The sequence below is a fragment of the Schistocerca cancellata genome, chromosome 7, assembly GCF_023864275.1.
Source record: "Schistocerca cancellata isolate TAMUIC-IGC-003103 chromosome 7, iqSchCanc2.1, whole genome shotgun sequence".
NCBI classification, from domain to species: Eukaryota; Metazoa; Arthropoda; class Insecta; order Orthoptera; family Acrididae; genus Schistocerca; species Schistocerca cancellata.
The window spans coordinates 72293059-72320988 of record NC_064632.1 but is presented as its reverse complement, the minus strand read 5'-3'; the positions used below and the strand labels follow the sequence as shown (position 1 = coordinate 72320988).

The 27930-nt window shown below is 46.6% G+C and overlaps 1 protein-coding gene across 2 annotated transcripts in view; it reads right to left on the bottom strand.

The window, feature by feature from the left end:
- LOC126092605 (endoglucanase A-like) overlaps positions 1-27930 on the bottom strand; it is a 201957-nt gene that overhangs the window by 21308 nt on the left and 152719 nt on the right. The window contains exons 4-5 of one of the 2 annotated variants that reach the window (XM_049908304.1): positions 20493-20670; positions 6095-6257 (exon numbers count right to left, since the gene is read on the bottom strand). The exons of the other annotated variant lie outside the window; for it this stretch is intronic. Coding sequence (XP_049764261.1) covers positions 6095-6257; positions 20493-20670 — 341 coding nt within the window. The remainder of the gene's footprint in view (positions 1-6094; positions 6258-20492; positions 20671-27930) is intronic. 2 annotated transcript variants of the gene reach the window in all.

The following is a 27930-nucleotide window of genomic DNA, read 5'->3' as shown; positions in this document are numbered from 1 at the left end:
TTGGGGGATAGCCGAATGACTGTTGAACAGATCGCCTCCAGAGTTGGCATTTCTGTGGGTTCTTTGCACACAATCCTGCATGACGACCTGACATTGCGAAAAGTGTCATCCAGGTGGGTGCCACGAATGCTGACGGACGACCACACGGCTGCCCGTGTGGCATGTTGCCAAGCAATGTTGACGCGCAACGACAGCATGTATAGGACTTTCTTTTCGTCGGTTGTGACAATGGATGAGACGTGGATGCCATTTTTCAATCCAGAAACAAAGCGCCAGTCAGCTCAATGGAAGCACACAGATTCACCGCCACCAAAAAAATTTCGGGTAACTGCCAGTGCTGAAAAAACGATGGTGTCCATGTTCTGGGACAGCGAGGGCATAATTCTTACCCATTGCGTTCCAAAGGGCACTACGGTAACAGGTGCATCCTACGAAAATGTTTTGAAGAACAAGTTCCTTCCTGCACTGCAACAAAAACGTCCGGGAAGTGCCTCGCGTGTGCTGTTTCACCAAGACAACGCACCCGCACATCGAGCTAACGTTACGCAACAGTTTCTTCGTGATAACAACTTTGAAGTGATTCCTCATACTCCCTACTCATCTGACCTGGCTCCTAGTGACTTTTGGCTTTTTCCAACAATGAAAGACACTCTCCGTGGCCGCACATTCACCAGCGGTGCTGCTATTGCCTCAGCGATTTTCCAGTGGTCAAAACAGACTCCTAAAGAAGCCTTCGCCGCTGCCATGGAATCATGGCGTCAGCTTTGTGAAAAATGTGTACGTCTGCAGGGCGATTACGTCGAGAAGTAACGCCAGTTTCATCGATTTCGGGTGAATAGTTAATTAGAAAAATAATCGGAGGCCTTAGAACTTGAATGCACCTCGTAGGTGGGTGCTCAATCGAAATGTGTACATATCAAACACAGAGTGGCGCAGGAAGACGGGAAACTGTGAAGTGCTCTTATACTTTGCACGAGTATAGACAGAAGAAAGATATTTATTGAAGAAATTCTAATACAATATGTCACAAAGTGTCTCTTTAGTTCCTAAAGATGACATCGGAAAGATGTGCTCTCTTCTGACATTCACGTTCTAGTAGTCTGTTTTGGAACTTCTGAATGCGCGGTGTAGCATTTTTCGTGCAATGGCAGTGATTTCATCTATAATCTACTGTTTCAGTTCATGGGCAGCACTACAACCTGTGAGGCTGTGATGTTCCTCCCGTTTCGGACAACATTTTATTTGCCAGATTTTACGTTTTATTGGAATGCTGCAAGCAGCAGTTTTTCCTCCTTAAGCAGCCCTGCAGAATGCAACAATGCGAGGAAGACGCAGGCATCATGCTGCGTGGTATTCAGGCATTGGGGTGGGAAGAGTTTCGCGAGCATTGGGTTGGGGTTGGGTTTTTTGGGGAAGGAGACCAGACAGCGAGGTCATCGGTCTCATCGGATTAGGGAAGCGGCCGTGCCCTTTCAAAGGAACCATTCCGGCATTTGCCTGGAGCGATTTAGGGAAATCACGGAAAACCTAAATCAGGATGACCGGATGCGGGATTAACCGTCGTCCTCCCGAATACGAGTCTAGTGTGGTAACCACTGAGCGACCTCGGTCGGTACGAGACTTGGGAACGAATCTTGCTTGGAAATCGATATTCAGGGAAAATATCGGTGTTCTGGTGTGGGATTAAGAATTTTCTTTATAAATCTCTCTTTCGAAGCATTAATCGCGACTGGCAGGGTCCGCTGGTTAGTCGGATGTGGCATGATAATTTGAAGGGGTGGCCGGATGCCCTTCCTGTCACCATCCTGTACACCCCCCCCCCCAGGAAGCAATTAGTGTACCCCAACTGTCTGCATCTACTGTAATCCATGTAATAGTGCGAATGTGTTCAGATATCTGCAAGAAGTGTAACTGAGGCGGGACGTGGGGACCAGCCTGGTATTCACCTAGTGGGATGCGGAAACCCACCTAAAAACCACATCCAGGCTGGCTGGCATACCGGTCCTCGTCGTTAATCTGCCGGGCGGATTCGATCTGGGGCCGGCGCGCCTAATAAATATTAGTTATATTTTGCATAATAAAATCTAGGAGGAGCCTAAGGGCCATCAGGGCTTCATTGCAACACTATCACTACGCAATAAACCAGTTAGTAGACAAATGACTGTTAAATTGTCGCCGATGCACTAAGGGCTACGAAGTTTTACGATGCATTTAAGTTTTCATGGCTGTATGCCACTCTCGCCATTCGGCGATAGGATATACTTGGAGCCTGATCTTATACAGTAGTTGGTCTTACCACGCTCTCGAATTTCGTTAACTTTTTTAGATGAATCATTTCTGGCTATTTAACTGTAACTGTTTTACAATATTCACTAATAAATACATCGTAATAGGATCCCTGGATTGGATTTGAATAAAACGGCTATCTGTACATCCACTTATAATCACAAGTTGCCTGCTTGCATCTCCTAACGAATCTGGTGAGCTACGAGAACTTCTTGTGAACGACATGAACGACAGATTCACAGGAAACTGGTGGAAGGAAATCCTACGCCAGAACGTTCAGATAAGGCAGGAATGTGTTAGCTTAAGTAGCCCAGTCTTGGTTAGGAAGACACAACTAGTTACACTATACGTCATTTTCATCAGTTGCTACAGACTCGTGACCAAACTGAGAAACTCGCCCTGAGGTTTGGTAGCGTGAAGGACCTTGCCAGATACACACCTATTTTAAGATGTCCGCAGAGGAAGAAATCGCATACACAAAGATCAGGGGATCTCGCAGTCCAAGGAATGTCATCGTTAAATAAGATGGCGCGCCCGCAAACAACTAGCGAACGGCTGCCATCAATTGTCTAGTATTATAGGACATGGCTTCGTCCTGTTGAAACAGCACGTTTTTCATGTTCTCGACGTAAAGAATGTTCCAAGCATATCAGCATACCGAGCGGATGTTAGGATGTTCGCTGCAAAGCCACACCTACGTTCAAAGAAACAAGGGCCAATGACACTGTGACATGATACAGCGCACTATACTTTATCCTTGATGGTATGTAAAGGACATTCGAGAAACTCACGAGGAATTTTCTCCACACAGTGACGAAAACTGTGATTGTTAACACATCCGTTTAGATCGAAGTTGGCTTCGTCTGACATCTGTATTATGTTAAAGACGCTGGTGTCCTAAATTCTCTATGACACAATGTCGTGGATTTAAGTGCTGCGCGATCTGTATCTTACAGTGGCCGAACTTCAGTTCGTGTGGTATTATTTGTACGCTTTGTCGCCCACTCTCTGGTGTGCAGATGCATGTTGCCGAACGGAGCGGTGAAGGCTCCTTTCGATGGAAACTCTAGCAGCTGCAGAGTTCTCTGGTGAACGTACCGTTCGAACGCCGCCTTGAGGTTCCTTTTCAATCCTGGAACAGTTCCCTCAAACAATCCTGTTGGCAGAACATCCGCAAGTGAGCATTATAACATAGGTTGAAAATACCGCTTCAGTTGTAAATTACTTTATTTTCACACGACCGGTTTCGGACTGTTATAAGCCCATTGTCAATTGCCGTAGCTGTGCTGTGGTCCCCGAGCGCCGCGTATACCAGGCGCGGTGTGCTGCCTACGAGCGCAGAACAGGGGGACCACAGCACAGCTACGACACATGAGGATGGGCTTATTACAGTCCGAAACCGGTGGTGTGAAAATAAAGTAACTTACAACTGAAGCTGTATTTTCAACCTCTGCTAGTTCCCTCAAAATTACACACCCATTTTGCAATCATACGAACGGATGACATACGGCCATGACGTCCTAGCTGTTAATCCTGTGAAAATACTATTTGCGCCGCAGTCACACTGTCATCCTGCTTGTGAAACGCTCGTACATCACAAAAACTATCCACTGCTTCTGAACAATGTCGGGACTATACTGTCGACAACAGTAACGTTCAAAATTTCCCATTTCCCTGCGCCACCCTGTATATTTGTGTTAACTATAACAAAATTTCATACTGAAGTCCGTGGCACAATTTTATCACTACCCTTGCTTACTAGAGCGTTTTCGCTTCTATTATTACATACTTTCAGGCATATAAATTTTCGTTGTTAGTTATGGTAGCCTCTATACGAGGAAACATTACACACAGAATGTAATGGGCATAAGTGCAGATTTTTTACGTGCTGCCTTAATATGAACACAGGCAACGGCCTTGCCGCAGTGGATACACCGGTTTCCGTGAGATCACCGAAGTTAAGCGCTGTCGGGCGGTGGTCGGCACTTGGATGGGTGACCATCCAGCCCGCCTTGTGCTGTTCCCATTTCTCGGGGTGCACTCAGCCTCGTGATGCCAATTGAGGAGCTACTCGACAGAATAGTAGCGGTTTCGGTCAAGAATACCATCATAACGACCGGGAGAGCGGTGTGCTGGCTCCACGCCCTCCTATCCGCATCCTCCACTGAGGATGACACGGCGGTCGGATGGTCCTGGTAGGCCACTCGTGGCCTGAAGACGGAGTGCTTTTAATATGTACACAGGTCAGTCGGTTGGCTTGTTTTTTCTCTGCATCGAACAGTCTTTCCTTAGACTCATCACATAATTTACTACCTGAAGTTTTCTGCATGGTCATAGCTGCTCCACTAAATGGAGTGCACTTCTCAGTATAGGCAAACCGCTTGGCACTCACGTCTCCACACTTCAACGCCTGATCTCCTGTCCAGGGGAATTAAGCATTAACAGCTTGCTCTTGCCATATGTACTTGGAGGTACTGCACAACCTAAAGCATACGATTTGTAATAGCTATAATTATTAATCTGCAAATGACGTTAATACTGATGTAACGTTCTTCAGTACACCGTCCTCAGTCCCCAACAGAAATATCTGCTCTTACACCTGATTCGCACTGTATACAACGGAGAGATTTGCCGTAGCTTGGCACAGGCGAGAAAACATTCCTCAACTGGTATGAGGTACTGATGCGGAAACGAGGATGAAGTTCATGAAAGTGAGCAATTGGAGCATTGTGTTAAAGTAGAATGGGGACAATCTGAAAACAGGAATTATCGAAGAATGTTAAGAATTAACAGATAAGGTACTACACGGAGAAATACTGAAAAGTAGAGGTGAGGAGAGAAGCATACGGAAGGTTCTTACCAGTAGAAGGGACAAATGATAGGATCTAGAATGAAATTTTCACTCTATAGCGGAGTGTGCGCTGATATGAAACTTCCTGGCAGATTAAAACTGTGTGCCGGACCGAGACTCGAACTGAGGACATTTGCCTTTCGCGGGCAAGCGCTCTACCAACTGAGAAACCCAAGCACGACTCACGCCCCGTCCTCACAGCTTAAATTCCGCCAGTACCTCGTCTCCTACCTTCCAAACTTCACAGACGCCCTCCTGCGAACCTTGCAGAACTAGCACTCCTGGAAGAAAGGACATTGCGGAGACATGGCTTAGCCACAGCCTGGGGGATGTTTATAGAATGAAATTTTCACTCTACAGCGGAGTGTGCGATGATATGAAACTTCCTGGCAAATATCCTTTCTTCCAGGAGTGCTAGTTCTGAAAGGTTCGCAGGAGAGCTTCTGTGAAGTTTGGAAGGCAGGAAACGAGGTACTGGCGGAATTAAAGCTGTGAGGACGGGGCGTGAGTCGTGCTTGGGTAGCTCAGTTGGTAGAGCGCTTGCCCGCGAAAGGCAAAGGTCCCGAATTCGAGTCTCGGTCCGGCACGCAGTTTTAATCTGCCTGGAAGTTTCAAATGATAGGATAGTTGTTATGGCACCCAAGAAGGGTTTGAAGGAGCTGGAAAGAGCGGCAGAGGAGAAAGAGTAGTAGAATCAAACAAAGACCATAGCACGTTAAACTAATGATAAAGGTTTTTTGATTATAGTAGGCACGTGGGAAGAAAAATTTTGGTACAACAGAAAACAAAATAGAGTACAACATTGAACCTGTTAGATATACACGTTTAGATAAGGTATAACGACTATATGTTGAAAGACTACGTACTGTTCTCTATTGTGACTGAGATGAAAAACAGTCATCTGAAATTGTCCTATTGATCGTAAGACATTAGCGTTTAGGAATTCTCTAACATTACCACAATGCCCATCGTCTTCTGGTCGTAGCTGAGGTTGCTGGAGATGTATTGCAGCTGGAACTCTTCGAAGAGCTCTAGGGCCCTTTGCAGGTACGATTCGTCCCCAGTTGCTTTGTACACCCAAACGTAGCCCCACACCAGCTCATCTGTGTAGCCGGACGACCTGAAATGGGCACAACAGCTATAATGTAGCGCTTATGGTTTAGGAGAATCGATTCACTCAGTTTTGCAGACAGCATAGTACCGGTGAGATAATGAGAAATTAATAACGAATACACCATAGTATACACTTTAATCTTTGTGCCACTTGTCTTCAAGAGCAGCAAGACCACAGCAAACTATCGACCAAAGAGTTGCTGTCACGCACTGCCTAGCTTCATCAGCAAATATGTGACATTGTCTTTAATACACCGAATTCTTATTCATAGGAGCACAAATTGTACTCATATCATTCACACGTTATCGCTGGCTTATTTTAATCACTTGTGGCGATTGCTAATGCGGATTTTTCAATTAGGCCCAACCTTTTTAACACTGAGTTTGTACTTCTGGAAGTTAAATAAAATCCCTTTGGAACTCTTCAAACATGAAGCAGTCATGAGGAGTTTTCTGAAAATAATCTACCCTCCTCTGTCGTGTTACGTAATGGTTGTATATGCCATTATGAATGGAAGGAAGCACGTAAGTTACAGACCAAATAGGTTATATCTCTTCCATTCAACCGATTGTACACATGCTAGTTGTGGCCATAGTAATACGTCAAAATCAAACTCAAAGCATTTTATCTTAGAAAAAGCCAAGAAATTTCGGCGATGAAGACTTATATCGAAAAGCTACCAGCTTGAGCTTCGTGAACAGATCTATAACCGTATGCTAAATCTATCTGATACTATGTCCATGAAATTTATTGTGTAAGATTTTCTAACAGTCTTACAAGAGCTACTACGTATGTACGTATTAAACCGGAGACCTAGAAACGTCGGAAATGCTTCGTCCCGCCTAGCCCTCAGTGACTCACAGCCCCAAAATAGGTCACAGCTGTCCGCCCACTCCATCGCCACCCCACATCGATCACAGGGTTATTGTGCATTTCGGCTCACAGTGGACCCCCTCAGCAAACGTCTCATACGAGACGAGTGTAACCCAAAATGTTTGCGTGGTAGAATAATTATGGTGTACGCGTACGCGGAAACAGTGTAACTGAGGCGGGATAAGGGCAACCAGCCCGCATACGCCGAGTTGGATGGAAAACCGCCTTAAAAACCATCCTCAGGCTGGCCGGTACTCCGGACCTCGACACTAATTCGCGGGTGGATTCGTGGCGGGGAGCGGCATGGCTTCCAGCACGGGAAGCAGCGCGTTAGATCGCGCGGCTAACCAGGCGGGTAAAAGAGCTACCTACCAACAATTTTCGCTCACTTTATCTTTACCCACTTGACTATACATATTCCACACACTCTTCGTTAGCATCTCGGATTGTTTCTGCCGGTTATGTTGCTCTGCTATTGCTACGTGTCGTTGGTCACTTATCACCTACAGGAACTGCCAGTTAATGTGTATGTTTCACTAATAACAAAACGTTGGTTGAATCATACACTCCTGGAAATGGAAAAAAGAACACATTGACACCGGTGTGTCAGACCCACCATACTTGCTCCGGACATTGCGAGAGGGCTGTACAAGCAATGATCACACGCACGGCACAGCGGACACACCAGGAACCGCGGTGTTGGCCGTCGAATGGCGCTAGCTGCGCAGCATTTGTGCACCACCGCCGTCAGTGTCAGCCAGTTTGCCGTGGCATACGGAGCTCCATCGCAGTCTTTAACACTGGTAGCATGCCGCGACAGCGTGGACGTGAACCGTATGTGCAGTTGACGGACTTTGAGCGAGGGCGTATAGTGGGCATGCGGGAGGCCGGGTGGACGTACCGCCGAATTGCTCAACACGTGGGGCGTGAGGTCTCCACAGTACATCGATGTTGTCGCCAGTGGTCGGCGGAAGGTGCACGTGCCCGTCGACCTGGGACCGGACCGCAGCGACGCACGGATGCACGCCAAGACCGTAGGATCCTACGCAGTGCCGTAGGGGACCGCACCGCCACTTCCCAGCAAATTAGGGACACTGTTGCTCCTGGGGTATCGGCGAGGACCATTCGCAACCGTCTCCATGAAGCTGGGCTACGGTCCCGCACACCGTTAGGCCGTCTTCCGCTCACGCCCCAACATCGTGCAGCCCGCCTCCAGTGGTGTCGCGACAGGCGTGAATGGAGGGACGAATGGAGACGTGTCGTCTTCAGCGATGAGAGTCGCTTCTGCCTTGGTGCCAATGATGGTCGTATGCGTGTTTGGCGCCGTGCAGGTGAGCGCCACAATCAGGACTGCATACGACCGAGGCACACAGGGCCAACACCCGGCATCATGGTGTGGGGAGCGATCTCCTACACTGGCCGTACACCACTGGTGATCGTCGAGGGGACACTGAATAGTGCACGGTACATCCAAACCGTCATCGAACCCATCGTTCTACCATTCCTAGACCGGCAAGGGAACTTGCTGTTCCAACAGGACAATGCACGTCCGCATGTATCCCGTGCCACCCAACGTGCTCTAGAAGGTGTAAGTCAACTACCCTGGCCAGCAAGATCTCCGGATCTGTCCCCCATTGAGCATGTTTGGGACTGGATGAAGCGTCGTCTCACGCGGTCTGCACGTCCAGCACGAACGCTGGTCCAACTGAGACGCCAGGTGGAAATGGCATGGCAAGCCGTTCCACAGGACTACATCCAGCATCTCTACGATCGTCTCCATGGGAGAATAGCAGCCTGCATTGCTGCGAAAGGTGGATATACACTGTACTAGTGCCGACATTGTGCATGCTCTGTTGCCTGTGTCTATGTGCCTGTGGTTCTGTCAGTGTGATCATGTGATGTATCTGACCCCAGGAATGTGTCAATAAAGTTTCCCCTTCCTGGGACAATGAATTCACGGTGTTCTTATTTCAATTTCCAGGAGTGTATTTTACAAAATGTATAACACTGTGCTGTCTGTGAAAATGTTATTTATTCTGCTACCGATTTCGATTTTAAACCATCATCAGTGGCAGAAAAATTATCGCAGATGTATCATATGTCATACGTGATTTAACGTATGTTCCCACTATAAATGACGGCCTGAACGTTGTGATTGCACTGATTCTCGAATGGGTTTAAATCAGTGGAATTTGGAGGCCAGGAGAGTACGGTTAACTCCACCTGGTGCTCTCTGAACCACGAAAGTACAGTGCTAACTGTGTGACGTGTTGCATTATCCTGTTGACAGGTGCCACGGTGCTGAGGAAAAACAGACTGCATGGAGGGGTGAACGTGTCCCCAAGGATAGGTAAATACTCTTGTTGATCCATTTTGCCTTTCAGAATGCCGAGGTCACGCAGGAAATGCGACTAAAACAGTCCCCAGACCATAAGGCTCCCTACTCCTGGCTGAACCCTTCCGACGATTGTTGTAGTGTTTTTTCTTTTAGACGTTTCAAGCAGATGGAGCACAAAACGTGATTAATCTGATAAGGCTACCTGTCGCCCCTCGGGACGCCCAGCTGCGGGATTGACGTGCGAATTCAAGCCTTCGTCGCCTATGAGTACCAGTCAGGGCGGCTGCATACAACAGGTGGCTGTTGATGAGGCCCATACGGAGCAACGTTCGCCGAACGGTCACTGAGGTGGCATTGTTGGTAGCCTCTTGGTCCATCTGAGCGGTCGTTGCTCAGCATTTGCGCGTCTGTTCCCCCGTAAACGTCTCCGCAGCCGTCCTTCATACCGGCCATCTCTCGCCCGTGCTGCACCAAAGTTTCCTCGGTGGCTGTTTTGGATAAGACCATTTTGCATTCACAGAATACTTTAACCACAGAGACACGTGAACAGTTTAAAAAATTTTGCCGTTTCGGAAATTCTTCCAACCTTGGCCCGAAAGCCAATGATCATGCCCTTTCCATTGTCAGCTAAATCGATCCGTTTCCGCATTACGACAATGATTGCATTGTTTTCCGTGTCCTCCGGACACACTTTATGTACCCTGCATCGTTAGTGCTCACACATGCCGTATTTGAGCGGTTATTCCAATTTGACTTCGAACACAGGCACTGATTAAATTAGTATGCAGTCAATTTGTCGTTCGAAAATCGTATTTGAACACTGGTTGCGCAATAGAACATGATGTTACGAAAGATGTAAAATGGATATACGTTCCGCGGCATTTATTGGTATTCCACAGCGGCAGGCTAGTTGCCCATGGAGACTTCCTTGTTTTACCACTCAGCGTTGGTCTGGATCCCACGATATGAGAGTACGTCTCAACAGCGTTCGTTCCACTGTCCAGGATCGTAATGCCGTGTAGTTCACCTCGAGAAGGGAGGGGAGCTTGTCCGCAGCAAGGGAAGTGTCCACACGAACAGTATGGCGAGGTCTGGAGCTTACACAGTGTGAGCACTGTGACCATTGTTGCGTTTCTCTTGGTACGGCAGCAGGAGGACACGCGGTGACTGGTGCGTTCAAAGACAGCAACAGACACTGGAGGGCCACCACGCCGTCAAGCGAAACGAGTTCCGGTTTTGAGTAAATTATCACGGTGGAAATATCACTGCTTGGAGGCCACGAGGACATCGATGCCAGATTGCATTCGTCATCGACGTACTGGGCCAACATTAGGCGTGACGGCAATGAGGTGCCTTTGTGTACACAGCACGATCAACTTGGGTTCGGCTTTGGACAGTAGCCACGATTTTATGAATGACGTTTGCTTCGAGGTCGTACTGGTGTTATCTTCCAACAAGATGACGCAAAACCTTATGTTTCCAATGTTGTTCTAAGGTAGCTCTATACAGAGAGCGTTCGGCTGTCCCCATGGCCAAACACGTTCACCAGATTTCTCACCCACTGGAAACATCTTTTCATGCACTGCTGAAAGGCAAGCACGCCACCTGTTATCGAGCACTACTGTTGAACTTCGGCCTAGAGTTGGAACATCACGGAGTTGCATACCGGTATCTGTTACGGTGACGGGGATGTAGTCTTTCACCCCTGTTGTTCAACCTATACATCGAAAAAGATATGGCGGATTGAAAGGGAGGTGCAATGTTGAGATTAATATTGAAGACGGCAAGACGAAAGGATATCGATCATAAGGTTAGATGATGATATTGCTATCCTCAGTGAAAGTGAAGAAGAATTACAAGGTATATTGAACAGAATAGACATTCTAATGAGCACAGAATCTGGACTGAAAGTAAATCTAAGAATGCTGCAAGTTATGAGAGAAGTAGCAGAAATGAGAACAACAAGAAACTTAACATCATGATTGGTTAAAGTTAAGGAATTCTGCTACCGAGGCATCAAAATAGCATGTGATGGATGGAGCAAGGAGGACATAAAAAGCAGACACGCAGAGCTAAGAAGGGCATTCCTAGGCAAAAGAGGTCTATTATTATTGAACATAGGTCCTAATTTGAGGATAAATGTCTGACATTGTACGTTAGGAGCACAAAATTGTACGTTAGCGAAACATGGTCTGTATAAAAACTGGAAGAGAAGAGAATCGAAGCCTTTGCGATGTTTAAAATTAAGTAGACTAGTAATGTAAGGAACGAAGAGGTTATCCGCACAATCGACGAGGAAAGGAACATATAGTAAAGGGGACAGGATGATAGAACATGTGATAATAGAGCAGGGAATAACGTCTATGTGACTAGAGGGAACTGTAGATGGTAAAAACTGTAGTGGAAGACAGAGATTGGAACCCATCCGGAAACTAACTGAGGACGTAAGTTGCAATTGCTCCTCTGATATGAAAAGGTTGGCAAAGGGGGGGGGGGGGGGGGGAGATCTCTCATTCGAGTGCGGCTGAATTGGAGTCACTGTTTCTGCAGCATCGGCAGTTCTGCATGTTCCACTAGTGTGTAGTTGACACACAACGTCGTTTAAACTCCGATACCCGACCTATGCGCATTCCCAAAAAGGCAGTATGATTTCCCTTATGTGAAGTAGGGAAACGGTACCACTATTATACCATTACCGCCATGCTGTAGGGATCCCCTCAATCGTCGATGATAACGTTCCTCGCGAACGCATGTCTACTCTCTCACGACTTGCAGCTGGCTATGGTAGTTACCACACACTATCCATAGGGACTGTGAAGTCACCGTTTTACTTTCTGTACTAGTCATCTTTGATAAGTAATGAATCCTGAGCGGAGAGGTACTATCAACGAACGTATTTAGAACCTTTCTTATATTCAAAGCAAAAATGCAGGAGGCAGCGAATCTTAGTCGTCCTGGAGGTTACAGACCTGCAACCTCCCAGATAATATAGCCGGTCTGGAATATCTTTATCGCTGACAAATGCGGAAACAAACTGGACGAGCTATGAAGAGCTAGGAAGTAGAAGAAGGTACTCTCAATCAATCGGTACCTGTATATCTGAGTAGCGCAGTTGCAGTATGTGAACACCACAGAAAATATACTGTGTTTATTTGTTAATTGCTGGCACCGCAAAAAGTTAATTCCAAGTGATAGAAAGGCCTCATTATTCCTTTGGCACCGACAAACGCTACATATTGTTAAGGTACATACAACTGGGGCCCGTTCACTCGGATTTTGTTCCCTATAATTACATCAGCTTGAGACGATCGAACCGATTTCAAATATCAACACATATTACATTGTCCAGTCAGAACGTAACCACCTGTCAAAAGCCAGAATAACCGCACTTGGCAGCGCGGACCGCTCCGTCACGTGCAGAAAGGGAGTCAGTGAGGTTCTGGTAGGTAGCGACGGAGACGTGAAGCCGCGCCGATCCCAGTGCCGTGCGTAGCTGCGCAATGTTTTTCGGTTGAGGATCCCAGGCGTGAACGGCCCAATGACCGCGGTTGCGCAGATTCTCAGTTGGGTTCAAATGCGGGGAGTTTGGTAGCGAGGGGAGTACAGTAAACTTATCTCGTTGCTCTACGAACAAGGCACGTACACTGGAAGCTGCGTGAGATGTTGCGTTGTCCTACTGATAGTTGCCATGGTGTCGAGCAAAAACAAACTACACTCCTGGTAATTTAAATAAGAACACCGTGAATTCATTGTCCCAGGAAGGGGAAACTTTATTGACACATTCCTGGGGTTAGATAAATCACATGATCACACTGACAGAACCACAGGCACATAGACACAGGCAACACAGCATGCACAATGTCGGCACTAGTACAGTGTATATCCACCTTTCGCAGCAATGCAGGCTGCTATTCTCCCATGGAGACGATCGTAGAGATGCTGGATGTAGTCCTGTGGAACGGCTTGCCATGCCATTTCCACCTGGCGCCTCAGTTGGACCAGCGTTCGTGCTGGACGTGCAGACCGCGTGAGACGACGCTTCATCCAGTCCCAAACATGCTCAATGGGGGACAGATCCGGAGATCTTGCTGACCAAGGTAGTTGACTTACACCTTCTAGAGCACGTTGGGTGGCACGGGATACATGCGGACGTGCATTGTCCTGTTGGAACAGCAAGTTCCCTTGCCGGTCTAGGAATGGTAGAACGATGGGTTCGATGACGGTTTGGATGTACCGTGCACTATTCAGTGTCCCCTCGACGATCACCAGTGGTGTACGGCCAGTGTAGGAGATCGCTCCCCACACCATGATGCCGGGTGTTGGCCCTGTGTGCCTCGGTCGTATGCAGTCCTGATTGTGGCGCTCACCTGCACGGCGCCAAACACGCATACGATCATCATTGGCACCAAGGCAGAAGCGACTCTCATCGCTGAAGACGACACGTCTCCATTCGTCCCTCCATTCACGCCTGTCGCGACACCACTGGAGGCGGGCTGCACGATGTTGGGGCGTGAGCGGAAGACGGCCTAACGGTGTGCGGGACCGTAGCCCAGCTTCATGGAGACGGTTGCGAATGGTCCTCGCCGATACCCCAGGAGCAACAGTGTCCCTAATTTGCTGGGAAGTGGCGGTGCGGTCCCCTACGGGCAAGTGCACCTTCCGCCGACCACTGGCGACAACATCGATGTACTGTGGAGACCTCACGCCCCACGTGTTGAGCAATTCGGCGGTACGTCCACCCGGCCTCCCGCATGCCCACTATACGCCCTCGCTCAAAGTCCGTCAACTGCACATACGGTTCACGTCCACGCTGTCGCGGCATGCTACCAGTGTTAAAGACTGCGATGGAGCTCCGTATGCCACGGCAAACTGGCTGACACTGACGGCGGCGGTGCACAAATGCTGTGCAGCTAGCGCCATTCGACGGCCAACACCGCGGTTCCTGGTGTGTCCGCTGTGCCGTGCGTGTGATCATTGCTTGTACAGCCCTCTCGCAGTGTCCGGAGCAAGTATGGTGGGTCTGACACACCGGTGTCAATGTGTTCTTTTTTCCATTTCCAGGAGTGTATTTGTGGCGGTGGAAATGATCCCCAAGAATAGATGCATACTTGTGTTGACCCATTGTGCCTTCCAGAACAACGATTTCATCCTGAGAATGCCGTGAAAAAGTTCTCCACGCCATAACACTCGTACTTCCACCTCGACTCTTCCCACGATTGTATCGGGATCTTTGCTGTATGTCTGATGGAGCTTAAACCTTGATTCGTCAGAAAAGGCCACCTACCGTTACTAACTGGACGCCCAGTTACGGTACTGGTGCGCAAATTCCACCCTCCGATGAACAGCAGTCAGTATAACTGCATGAATCAGGTGCCTGCTCCAGAGGTTCATAGTCAGCAACGTTCTCTGAACGCTCGTTGAGGAGACACCGTTGGAAAACCCTTGGTTCATTAGGGTGGTCAGCTGCTCAACACTTGCACGTCTGATTGCCCGTACACACCTCCACAGCCGCCGTTCTCCCCTGTCATCTATGGCCGTGGTGCACCACGGTTGGATCGGCGCCGGTTTGGATAGTAATAGCATTTTGCCACGCACAGTATAATTTAACCACAGCGGTAAGCATACTACACTCCTGGAAATTGAAATAAGAACACCGTGAATTCATTGTCCCAGGAAGGGGAAACTTTATTGACACATTCCTGGGGTCAGATACATCACATGATCACACTGACAGAACCACAGGCACATAGACACAGGCAACACAGCATGCACAATGTCGGCACTAGTACAGTGTATATCCACCTTTCGCAGCAATGCAGGCTGCTATTCTCCCATGGAGACGATCGTAGAGATGCTGGATGTACTCCTGTGGAACGGCTTGCCATGCCATTTCCACCTGGCGCCTCAGTTGGACCAGCGTTCGTGCTGGACGTGCAGACCGCGTGAGACGACGCTTCATCCAGTCCCAAACATGCTCAATGGGGGACAGATCCGGAGATCTTGCTGGCCAGGGTAGTTGACTTACACCTTCTCGAGCACGTTGGGTGGCACGGGATACATGCGGACGTGCATTGTCCTGTTGGAACAGCAAGTTCCCTTGCCGGTCTAGGAATGGTAGAACGATGGGTTCGATGACGGTTTGGATGTACCGTGCACTATTCAGTGTCCCCTCGACGATCACCAGTGGTGTACGGCCAGTGTAGGAGATCGCTCCCCACACCATGATGCCGGGTGTTGGCCCTGTGTGCCTCGGTCGTATGCAGTCCTGATTGTGGCGCTCACCTGCACGGCGCCAAACACGCATACGACCATCATTGGCACCAAGGCAGAAGCGACTCTCATCGCTGAAGACGACACGTCTCCATTCGTCCCTCCATTCACGCCTGTCGCGACACCACTGGAGGCGGGCTGCACGATGTTGGGGCGTGAGCGGAAGACGGCCTAACGGTGTGCGGGACCGTAGCCCAGCTTCATGGAGACGGTTGCGAATGGTCCTCGCCGATACCCCAGGAGCAACAGTGTCCCTAATTTGCTGGGAAGTGGCGGTGCGGTCCCCTACGGCACTGCGTAGGATCCTACGGTCTTGGCGTGCATCCGTGCGTCGCTGCGGTCCGGTCCCAGGTCGACGGGCACGTGCACCTTCTGCCGACCACTGGCGACAACATCGATGTAGTGTGGAGACCTCACGCCCCACGTATTGAGCAATTCGGCGGTACGTCCACCCGGCCTCTCGCATGCCCACTATACGCCCTCGCTCAAAGTCCGTCAACTGCACATACGGTTCACGTCCACGCTGTCGCGGCATGCTACCAGTGTTAAAGACTGCGATGGAGCTCCGTATGCCACGGCAAACTGGCTGACACTGACGGCGGCGGTGCACAAATGCTGCGCAGCTAGCGCCATTCGACGGCCAACACCGCGGTTCCTGGTGTGGTCGCTGTGCCATGCGTGTAATCATTGCTTGTACAGCCCTCTCGCAGTGTCCGGAGCAAGTATGGTGGGTCTGACACACCGGTGTCAATGTGTTCTTTTTTCCATTTCCAGGAGTGTATTTGCAGACTTAACTGTTTCTAAAACGCTCCATCCTTTGCCGGAAAGCCAATGATCATGTCTCTTTGGATGTCAGATAAATGGCTTTGTTTACCCATTACGACAACGACTGACTTGTTTTCCACTGTGCTTTATGTATCACCAACTGTTACTGCTGCCTTTAGTCGTCTGTGAGTGGCTAGTATACTTTGATGGCAAACATAGCGGCGGTCTTCTAATGTTACTGGACCGTATATGAAACTGTGTATGTTTCATACCTTCTCCTAAGCCACTAGATCAATTCGAACCAAATTTTCTTCACACGGACTGGAAAGAAGTACCGATGGGGTAAAAACTTTCTATTTCCCATAGGTATGGGGGTGAATAGGATTGGTAACGCTAGACATTATAGTAGCTACCCTGCAGGATTGGCGTATTGCGGAGATAGTATGAGAATGCGTTGCAGGTGGTATATGTGTGAACAGCCACGGCTGCGCAGACAGAAGTTTGTCAGATGGAAAGTGACAATGTGAAGGAGATGGAGATTTAGAAGGAGAATGAGGAGAGGCTGAATAGAGGGAGGTAGAGGAGGAGGAGGATATGAGAGGTGGTGGGAGGTGGAACAATGAGTTGAACAGAGAGAGGTGGGGGACGGAGGAGTTGTACTGAAAGAAGGGGAAGAAGAGATGTTTGCCGTATACTCTAAGATAAAAAAAAAGATGCATCACCAAGAAATTATCCGAGAGCGTCACATATCGGTAGATGTCATATACGTGTACACGAAAAATAATTATTAAAATTTCAGAAAAGGTGGATGAGTTATTCGAGAGAAAGAGCTTCACAAACTGAGCAAATCAATAACTCGTTGCTCCACCTCTGGCCATTATAGAAGCATTTATTAGGTTTACCGCTGTTCGATAGAGTCTTTGGATGTCCTCCTGGGGATCATCGTGCCAAATTTTGTCCAATTGAGGCGTTAGATCGGGCTGGTTGGAAGGCCCTGCCCACAATACTCCAAACGTGTTCATTTGGAGGCAAATCTGGCGACCTTCGTGGCCAAGGGATGGCTTTGGCAACACGAAGACCAGCATCAGAAGCTCTATCTGAATGTGGACGGGTGTTATCTTGCGGAAAATGAAGCCAAAGGTGACTTATCATCAAGGGCAACAAAATAGGGCGAAGAATACCGTCCACGTACTGCCGTGTTGTAAGGGTGCTCCGGATGACAACCAAACGCGTCCTTCCATGAAACGAATTGGTAGCTCAAACCATCACTCATGACTATCGGGCCGAATGGGTTGATACCTCATTGCTTTCTGGGGTATCTGCAGACACGTCTTTTGCCTGGATTCTTATTGACTGGAACAGAATTGTCTTCATTGATGAGTCCCGCTTCGAATTTGGTCCCAGCGGTCAGTGAAGACGTGTCTATAGATGCCCTGAATAGCAGTGGGATACCAAACGTACTGTCGCCGCCGTACTGCCCGAGAAACAGAAGTGATGATCTGGAGTGGCAATTATTTTCATAGTAGGACACGTTTAGTCATCATCCGCGGCATCTTTACAGAACAGCGGATGGCAAACCATCGTAGGCTTACATTTGAGCAAGGTAATGCCCGACTGCACACGGTGATAGCTTCTACTGTTTGTGTTGGTGCTTGCGCAACACTACCTTGGTCAGCAAGGACGCCGGAGGTTTCCCAAATAAAAACGTTTGCAGCATTAAGGGCAGGGCCCTTGTCCCAGCACGGGGTTTTGGCGATCTAACGCCTCAATTGGAAAGAATTTGACACGGTGTTCCTCAGGAGGAAATCCAACAACTTTGTCAAGCAGTGCCAAGGCTAATAACTGTTTAAATAATGGCGAGAGGTGGAGCAACGAATTATTGATTTGCTCAGTCTGTGAAACTCTTTCTCTTGAATAAATCATCCAATTTTTCTGAAATTGTAATGATTTGTTTGTGGGTAGATGTGAACGATATCTACCAGTTATCGTCTCAACCGCATAACTGATGGTGAGGCGTGTTTTTTTTCTTACTGTGTATGTGACATTCAAGTTCGTGGGCAAGACATGGGTAAAAGGACTGTTACTTCATAACAAAATGGTTCAAATGGCTCTGAGCACTATGGGACTCAACTGCTGTGGTCATAAGTCCCCTAGAACTTAGAACTACTTAAACCTAACTAACCTAAGGACATCACACACATCCATGCCCGAGGCAGGATTCGAACCTGCGACCGTAGCGGTCGTGCGGTTCCAGACTGTAGCGCCTTTAAACGCTCGGACTTCATAACAAATATCAAAAACAATTACCTCAATATTTTACTGAAAACTTTGAAACATCTGTGCAACAGAAATAACTTACTGCCGGTGACTCAGCACTTGGTTCCAGTAACGACGAAAATGATCAGGAAACCGATATTTTCCCATCAACTCTTTAAAAAACGGTCTAACGATATGACAACGTAGTTTAGTGGAGCTCACGATACATTTTAAAGATTTGCGATTTGCTGCAGAAATTGACTGTATCTGCAGCCACACAACCCGTCCTCCCCCTTCCCCCGGCCCCCCTTTCCACAGCGGTGAGCGATCTCGGTGTCATTCTGACCACTTCCCTCACTACCCTGCAAGGAAGTAACACCTTACCACTGTTTTCTCTATCTTGCGACCAGGTTCTCCTATTACGATGTTCACGTAACGTAACGAAATGTAAGTACAAATCCACTACTCAGCCATTATGGCACACACTGCCTAACCTCTGCAACTTCATGGATTCGGCGGTGAGTAGGTGCTATAGAAGACGATTTACTGGATAAATTTCAACATGCTGGCTGTTATTATCTCATTCAGCTTCATGAGTAGTCATTATCAGTCACGCAGGTCAAGGTGATTGCAAATTCCTTATGTTCCTGTCCAAAGTTCCTATTTTTAAATTATAATATTAGCAAACAAGAGTCGAGGGGCATGAAAGGGATGCAGTGATTGGGAAGGGAGTAAGCCAGGGTTGTAGCCTATACCCGATGTTATTCAATCTGTATATTGAGCAAGCAGTAAAGGAAACAAAAGAAAAGTTTGGAGTAGGAATTAAAATACATGGAGAAGAAATAAAAACTTTGAGGTTCACCGATGAATTGTAATTCTGTCAGAGACAGCAAAGGACTTGGAAGAGCAGTTGAACGTAATGGACATTCTCTTGAAAGGAGGATATAAGATGAACATCAACAAAGGAAAAACGAGGATAATGGAATGTAGTCGAATTAAGTCGGGTGATGCTGAGGGAATTAGATTAGGAAATTAGACGCTTAAAGTAGTAAATGATTTTTGCTATTTGGGGAGCAACATAACAGATGATGGTCGAAGTAGAGAGGATATAAAATGTAGACTCGAAAGCGTTTCTGAAGAAGAGAAATTTGTTAACATCGAGTATAAATTTAAGTGTCAGGAAGTCGTTTCTGAAAGTATTTGTATGGAGTGTAGCCATGTATGGAAGTGAAACGTGGACGATATATAGTTTGGACAAGAAGAGAATAGAAGCTTTTGAAATGTGGTGCTACAGAAGTATGCTGAAGATTAGGTGGGTAGATCACATAACTAACGAGGAGGTATTGAATAGAATTGGAGAGAAGAGAAATTTGTGGCACAACTTGTCTAGAAGAAGGGATCGGTTGGTAGGACGTGTTCTGAGGCATCAAGGGATCACCAATTTGGTATTGGAGGGCAGCGTGGAGGGTAAAAATTGTAGAGGGAGACCAAGAGATGAATACACTAAACTGATTAAGAAGGATGTAGGCTGCAGTAGGTACTGGGAGATGAAGAAGCTTGCACAGGATAGAGTAGCATGGAGAGCTGCATCAAACCAGTCTCTGGACTGAAGACCACAACAACAACAACAACATTAGCAAATTGGTAGCTACTTGCAGGATTAACCGTTTACCTCCAGTGTTACAGCAAATATTACACAAGTTAATGATGCCGAGGAACACAGTACTGGTAGGACTCACGTGTAAAACTCAGCCATATCGGGGATGGAGTCGGTGCAGAGCGCCCTGTAGGTATCGGCGAAGTTGAGCAGCTCGATGGCGGCGTTGAGCAGCGTGGCCGAGTACTCGGCGTCCACCGACTGGAACACGATGGACGCCGACGCCAGCGCTGCGGCCGCCTCCCCGGCGGCGTCCGTTCCTGCAGCAACCCGTCGAGTGTGCTCCACGTTACAGGAAGACCACATGCACAGTGAACGTGAGGCTAGACGGGAGTTATTCAGTCCGCCAAGAAACCCAATAAACTCACGAGGGCGAGCCAAGTCTTTACGACTACATTCTTAATAGTCTTATGGTTCACCTTTGGAGCGTAATACAGCAACAATTCTGTGTGGCATGAACTCGACAAGTCCTTGGTACATTTACGGAGGTATGTGGCAGGAAAACATCTATGCACAGTCCAAGAAGTTCCAGTAAATTACGGGCCAGTGGTTTGTGGAAACAGATCTGGCGACCGACAGCGGCGCGCATGTGGTCCATTGGGTTCAGATTTGTCGCATTTGGTGACCGAGATATCAAGAATGGAAAAGAAAATTGAGAATGCGCTAGGTGACGATCAGTTTGGCTTTAGGAAAAGTAAAGGGACGAGAGAGGCAATTCTGACGTTACGGCTAATAATGGAAAGCAAGGCTAAAGAAAAATCAAAACACTTTCATAGGATTTGTCGACCTGGAAAAAAAGTTCGACAATATAAAATGGTGCAAGCTGTTCGAGATTCTGAAAAAAGTAGGGGTAAGCTATAGGGAGATGATGATGATGATGTTTGGTTTGTGGGGCGCTCAACTGCGTGGTTATCAGCGCCCGTACAATTATCCAATCTTTGCTCAGTCCAATTTCGCCACTTTCCTGGAGGATGATGAAATGATGAGGACAACACAAACACCCAGTCATCTCGAGGCAGGTGAAAATCCCTGACCCCGCCGGGAATCGAACCCGGGACCCCGTGCTCGGGAAGCGAGAACGCTACCGCGAGACCACGAGCGGCGGACCTATAGGGAGAGACGGGTCATATACAATATGTACAACAACCAATAGGGAATAATAAGAGTGGATGATCAAGAACGAAGTGCTCGTAGTAAGAAGGAAGTAAGACAAGGCTGTAGCCTTTCGCCCCTACTCTTCAATCTGTACATCGAGGAAGCAATGATGGAAATAAAAGAAAGGTTCAGGAGTGGAATTAAAATACAAGGTGAAAGGATATCAATGATACGATTCGCTGATGACATTGCTATCCTGAGTGAAAGTGAAGAAGAATTAAACGATCTGCTGAACGGAATGAACAGTCTAATGAGTACACAGTATGGTTTGAGAGTAAATCGGAGAAAGACGAAGGTAATGAGAAGTAGTAGAAATGAGAACAGCGAGAAACTTAACATCAGGATTGATGGTCACGACGTCAATGAAGTTAAGGAATTCTGCTACCTAAGCAGTAAAATAACCAATGACGGACGGAGCAAGGAGGACATCAAAAGCAGACTCGCTACGGGAAAAAAGGTATTTCTGGCCAAGAGAAGTCTACTAATATCAAATACCGGCCTTAATTTGAGGAATAAATTTCTGAAGATATACGTCTGGAGTACAGCATTGTATGGAAGTGAAACATGGACTGTGGGAAAACCGGAACAGAAGAGAATCGAAGCATTTGAGATGTGGTGCTACAGACGAATTTTGAAAATTAGGAGGACTGATAAGGTAAGGAATGAGGGGGTTCTACGCAGAATCTGAGAGGAAAGGAATATGTGGAAAACACTGCTAAGGAGAAGGGACAGGATGATAGGACATCTGCTAAGACATGAGGGAAAGACTTCCATGGTACTAGAGGGAGCTGTAGAGGGCAAAAACTGTAGATGAAGACAGAGTTTGGAATACGTCAAGCAAATAATTGAAGACATAGGTTGCAAGTGCTACTCTGAGATGAAGAGGTTGGTACAGGAAAGGAATTCGTGGCGGGCCGCATCAAACCAGTCAGTAGACTTATGACCAAAAAAAAAAAAAAAAACAAGTCATTTCAGTATCGTGCTCCTCGAACTACTGTAGTAATACATCCTGCTGGATGCTGCTATAACCTGCGAGGAAGACATAAAACATAAAGGGAACCAGTTGGTTCGTGATGATTTCCAGGCAGTACACAGCAGCTGTGGTGTCTACAGTTACTACCGTAAAGCCAGATGGAACCCTACGTGAGTACCCCTCCTTTCCATAGCACAACCGTGGACCCATCGCCAAAGTTATCTGGCGTGGTGCATGTTCCAGTCAGCCATTTTCCTGCATGACAACGTACCTGCACGCGGCCTGGTGTAACTAGAAACGTCGTTCATACGACCAGCTGACATATTTCCACTGATGCTGTGTCAGGTGTCGATGACCCCGTGCCCACTACAGTCGTGAGTGACGATGTCGTTAGGTCAACATGAGAACACGTGGCGGTCGTCTGCTTTGGAGCCTCATGTTCAGCAATGTACACTCTTTGACATAAAACTTGACCGGCGGCTGGCCGCTTCAGAGGCTAAGTCCGCGCCGATCGCGACATGGGACAAAGAAACTGGCCAACTCGCTAATTCTCTAAGTCCGGTTATCTGCACAATCTGGCAACACTGTAGACTGCGGCACTTCCTGGAGGAAAACTTGTCCCAAGATAGAGAGACTCTAGGCTGATTACGCCTGTGGTCTAGCGGTAGCGTGCGTTGTTTCTGTTCATAATGTCAGTGGATCGAGAGCAGCTGGCATAAAATATTTTTATAGCCTCTTCTGTCTGAATGCTGAAGACGTGAATGTAATGGTAGCGCAGATTCAATCTATTTCGCTTTGTGACACACCGATATCAAAATTTTATCTAGTAACGATTTTGCGGCAGATTTCCTGCAGACTGTCCTCCTCTGGACGCCGTATGCGGCAAAGCTCCGGGATCCATTTGCTGGCTACTGGCAGCGGCCGTGGCGACAGCAGCGGCGCTGCACTCCCCCGTTCTTTATCGAAAGCGCCTGCTACCGCTCATCGCTTTTGATGATTTGAAACGCTTTATTATTAAATGTTGCTCCACAGAAAATTTCTACAATTTCCATTCACGCTCAAAAGCATAGGAGACAGACGCCCTGATTAGTAGGCGGGTAATCGGCAAGAGCTGAGTATGGCCCGAAATTAATTTTATAGACTGGGACGAAATTAAACCACCTCACTACATTCGATGAATTTATAAATGCTTCATACCTCGTTTCTTTTCCTTTCAAACTTAATTATTTGTGCAACTTTTGGTCAATGATTGGATGTTTTCGTCAAGCCAGAGTGAGCGTCTGTGGTGTAAAATGTATTACAGTTCTTGTTTCATTCCTTATGGTAAGTCTATGCGATAAACTGTGTGAATACCTTGCAATGCATGCTCTGTAGCAGTGCAGGCACACTGCACATTTGGAGTTCCATGTATGGGTTCATGAAGTATTTATTGTTGATCGGAAGTGATAGTTAATGTCATCAGATTTAAACCAGAAAAATTTATCGTTTTGAAGGTTTCAGAGAACGGAAAGGAATTGCTAACGCCGGTGTTAGAAAACGTCTACAGTTAAACGCTATTGCAAAAATTTAGAAGATGTGAACTATATTAATGAACATGTGCACTTCATAAACAACCTTCTGACATGTTAGACCTATATGACGAACAAAGCTCAAATTTATATCGTTGACAGTCGGTTTGAGTCTTTTCAGGACCAATTTTACAGTGAAGCACCTTGGAATTTGCAAAGCAGAAATCCATGATATTAACTTAATTTACTAAGTCGAAATCGGACGAAGATTGATGTTTAAAGGCATTCTTCAGATTTCGCATAAGAAATGTTTACTAGCAGTTTGCAACTCCATTAATTAAAATGGAAAATAAAATGTTTTAGTCAGCGGCTTCTACCGTGATTCGAACTTACAGTACAAGCACTGCAACGCACAAGGGAACCTCTGAGCTAACGACACACTGGCGGCCAGAGGCGGACTATAGTCACTGCGATGTTGCCTGAGCCTCAAAACGCAACCTTAAACACAGAAACAGAGGAGGTGGAGATTACTGTTTTAACGTCCCGTCGACAACGATGTCATTAGAGACGGATCACAAGCTCGGATTAGGGAAGGATGGGGAAGGAAATCGGCCGTGCCCTTCCTAAGGAACCATCCCGGCATTTGCCTGAAGCGATTTAGGGAAATCATTGAAAACCTAAATCAGGATGGCCGGGCGCGGGATTGCACCATCGTCCTCCCGAATGCACACACAAACAGGTGTTACTTATGTGAAGAACGCCGTTCTTGGAGTCCAGAAATTAAATATACTTTCTAATTGTGTCATCTTGCAGCGGATTATATCGTACGAGTCTTCGATGTGGAAAACGAATGTTAAGTGAATTTAGCGAGGTAACGCCGACCTACACCCGGAAGTAAATGCACTATCAGAGTGTTGACAAATACTTGCTACGACGCTGCCATTTCTCGGCTCTCTGACGAGGCAGCTCTTCAGCGAAATGCTTGCCGTGATTCTCCGATACGGTTCTTCAGAGTGGAGACGCGCGCGCACGTTTGGTTTTTATGCGGCGTTCTCCCCTGGTGGTTTCTGACGTCGCCTTGTGGGCTATGTATACATATGAGACATTCAATTATCATTAATCCAGAATGATACAAGTTTCAGCTTCCGGCGTGGAAGAAGGCTGTTGACGCCGACATTATATCATTTCAACGTAGGGAAAGCAAAACGGATCATTCAATGTTTCTCATTCAACATAAAGCATGTGAGATAAATTTCCGTAACGTTCATAATCATCTAAAAATACAAACGAAGTAAAAATACACCGGAATCTTATTCGAATTGAATATAATGTAAGATACCAAACGCTTTGCACCTCGATGTCGAATTTGTCCACTTGCAATCGTTTGCAGCATGCACATAGATTGTCATGATTACCACGAGAATGAAGAAATATGTTGGTAAGGATGGAAGCAAGAAGAGACGCAGTCAACAAATATTCTATTCCTCATGGCATTCATTTCATTTGACACGTAAGAAGAGGTAAAGCGGGAATTTACTTTCGTTAACACGAAAGATATGCCGCACATATTGATAACGAGGAAGTCTGCGTCTTCATACGTTTCCTCCTTGAAATCTGTATGCTCTATTTTATACTAAGTAGCCCGATCATTGTTTCAGTAATGTGACCCTCTTGTTTGACCCCGTAACGATGAACAGATTCCAAATGCATGTCTCTGCGTGAAAGTAGCTGTTCGAACCCTTCCTGGGTTGTTTTTTGTGTTTTATTGCTTGGAATTCCTGAAGCAGACCACTGTGCCTTCCCCCCTCGTGGGTTAGGTCTCAAAACTAAACCGCTTTGTGTCCAATGGCATAATTTATTCATACAGCATCAGCATAAGACTCTTGCGAGTGAGAGAATGACAATAACAATCGTAACAAGAACAAGCAAATAATGAATGATGTTTATTCCAACGCAGAAAGAGAATGGCTTTAAATATAAAAATCTATATCTATATCCATATCTATTGATCTTTGAGTTGGCACAATGAAAATATATTCTTAGCATTTAGTTACTGAATTTAGTTCTGGATGTTTGCAGAGAAAAGGAAAAGTCGGTACTTCTCGCTAGTGTAATATAATGTGAACCAGCAACTACCCTTTCCTTAGAACACGACTCAAGCAGGTCCTCAAGTAGGCACTGCTGCACTCTGTTCCCTGACATTGCTCTGATGACGGTTAATGCAGATAGTTCCGATTATGAAATACAAAACGTATTGCAGGTTAGTTCCTAGGATAGTAACATTAAATTTGCGTTGTAAACGGCACATGAACGTGACGACTATCCATATTACTCATCAATATAAAAAGACAGTATTTTAGGAATTTAGCAGGATTACTCAAAATGAATTCTGAAATTGGGTGACTGACCGCACAGGTGCTAAACGTCGTCAAGAGTATACGATGTCCTAATCGCATTAGGAATATGAAGATCGTCTTCGACAGCTCGCAACTTTCACATAGCTAACCCCACCCTACTCCAGACAGCTCTCGGTGGAGTTGCACTACGTTGCCGATGTTATGGAAGGCCTTCAAACCGACAACAGACCACATATTGAAAAATACAAGCGAATTCTCTTGCAGCGTAAGCTTATTGTAACTAATCTAAAAATTATTGGAGAGGAACATTGTCCTATTCAAAAAAGTAAAATGTTACACACTGTTGACGTCAAACGGACATTATCTATGTCCTGTCTTGTGTCCTACTCATCTATAATATCAAGTGTACTATGAAAATGATTATATATAATGGATTATAAGGTAATGCATTGATACCAGATGGTGGGGGCCGGCCGATGTGGCCGTGCGGTTCTAGGCGCTTCAGTCTGGAACCACGTGACCGCTACGGTCGCAGGTTCGAATCCTGCCTCGGGCATGGATGTGTGTGATGTCCTTAGGTTAGTTAGGCTTAAGTAGTTCTAAGTTCTAGGGGACTGATGACCTTAGAAGTTAAGTCCCATGGTGCTCAGAGCCATTTGATCTATTTACCACAAAATGACATTAAAAATTTAAGTTATTCACGAGCAGCTAGTTGAGAATATGTATGAACATTAAATGACACGACGAACCGTCATGTTCTGCATATGGATTCAAACCCAGCTCATGCAGACTAAGCAAAGATTTCGTGACTGACGGAAACTAACAGTCATTCCTGATTAGGCATACAGAGAGTGATATACCTCGATTTTAGACAGTATCAGTTAGCAAATATCAACTTTAAATTGCATAACGCAAACATTTTTAACAGACGCGAATTCCTACCCAGCATCTATTGTCCCTGTTAACGAACTACGAGAGATGTTAAATATTGCTTCTTCACAAGTAACTTACTTGAAATGCCGTGAGGTAAAGCTGTGTGTTGGACACGGATTCGAACCCGGAACCTAATCGGATTGCTATCGAAGCACAGTCAAATGTGACATATCGGAATTTCGCGGCAGTAACTAGATGTTATAACTGAAATGACGAGACGAAAAATTAATTTTTTCCTTCCCAGGACTCCAACCCGGCACCTATCGCTGTTATATTCTAAAGAAAACTAACGTTAAATATGGGTTTGTTGCACCAGCAGTGACATGTGAGCATGTTTGAACTGAAATAATGTGACGAAGTGTTCAGCGCTCACTGGGAATAGAGCCCCACACATATCGTTGTTGACTACACACAAAGAGACGTCAGCTACCGAATTTTTCTCCACCAGCTGCTCAGAATAGCATCTTGAACTTACAGTCATCTCGCAAATAGTTCTGTGTCTCACTGGGAGTTAAAAACGTCAGATATCGTTAGTGTGACAGCGAATGAAAATACATTAAAAATCAAAATTATTATCCACCAGCAGACAGGTGT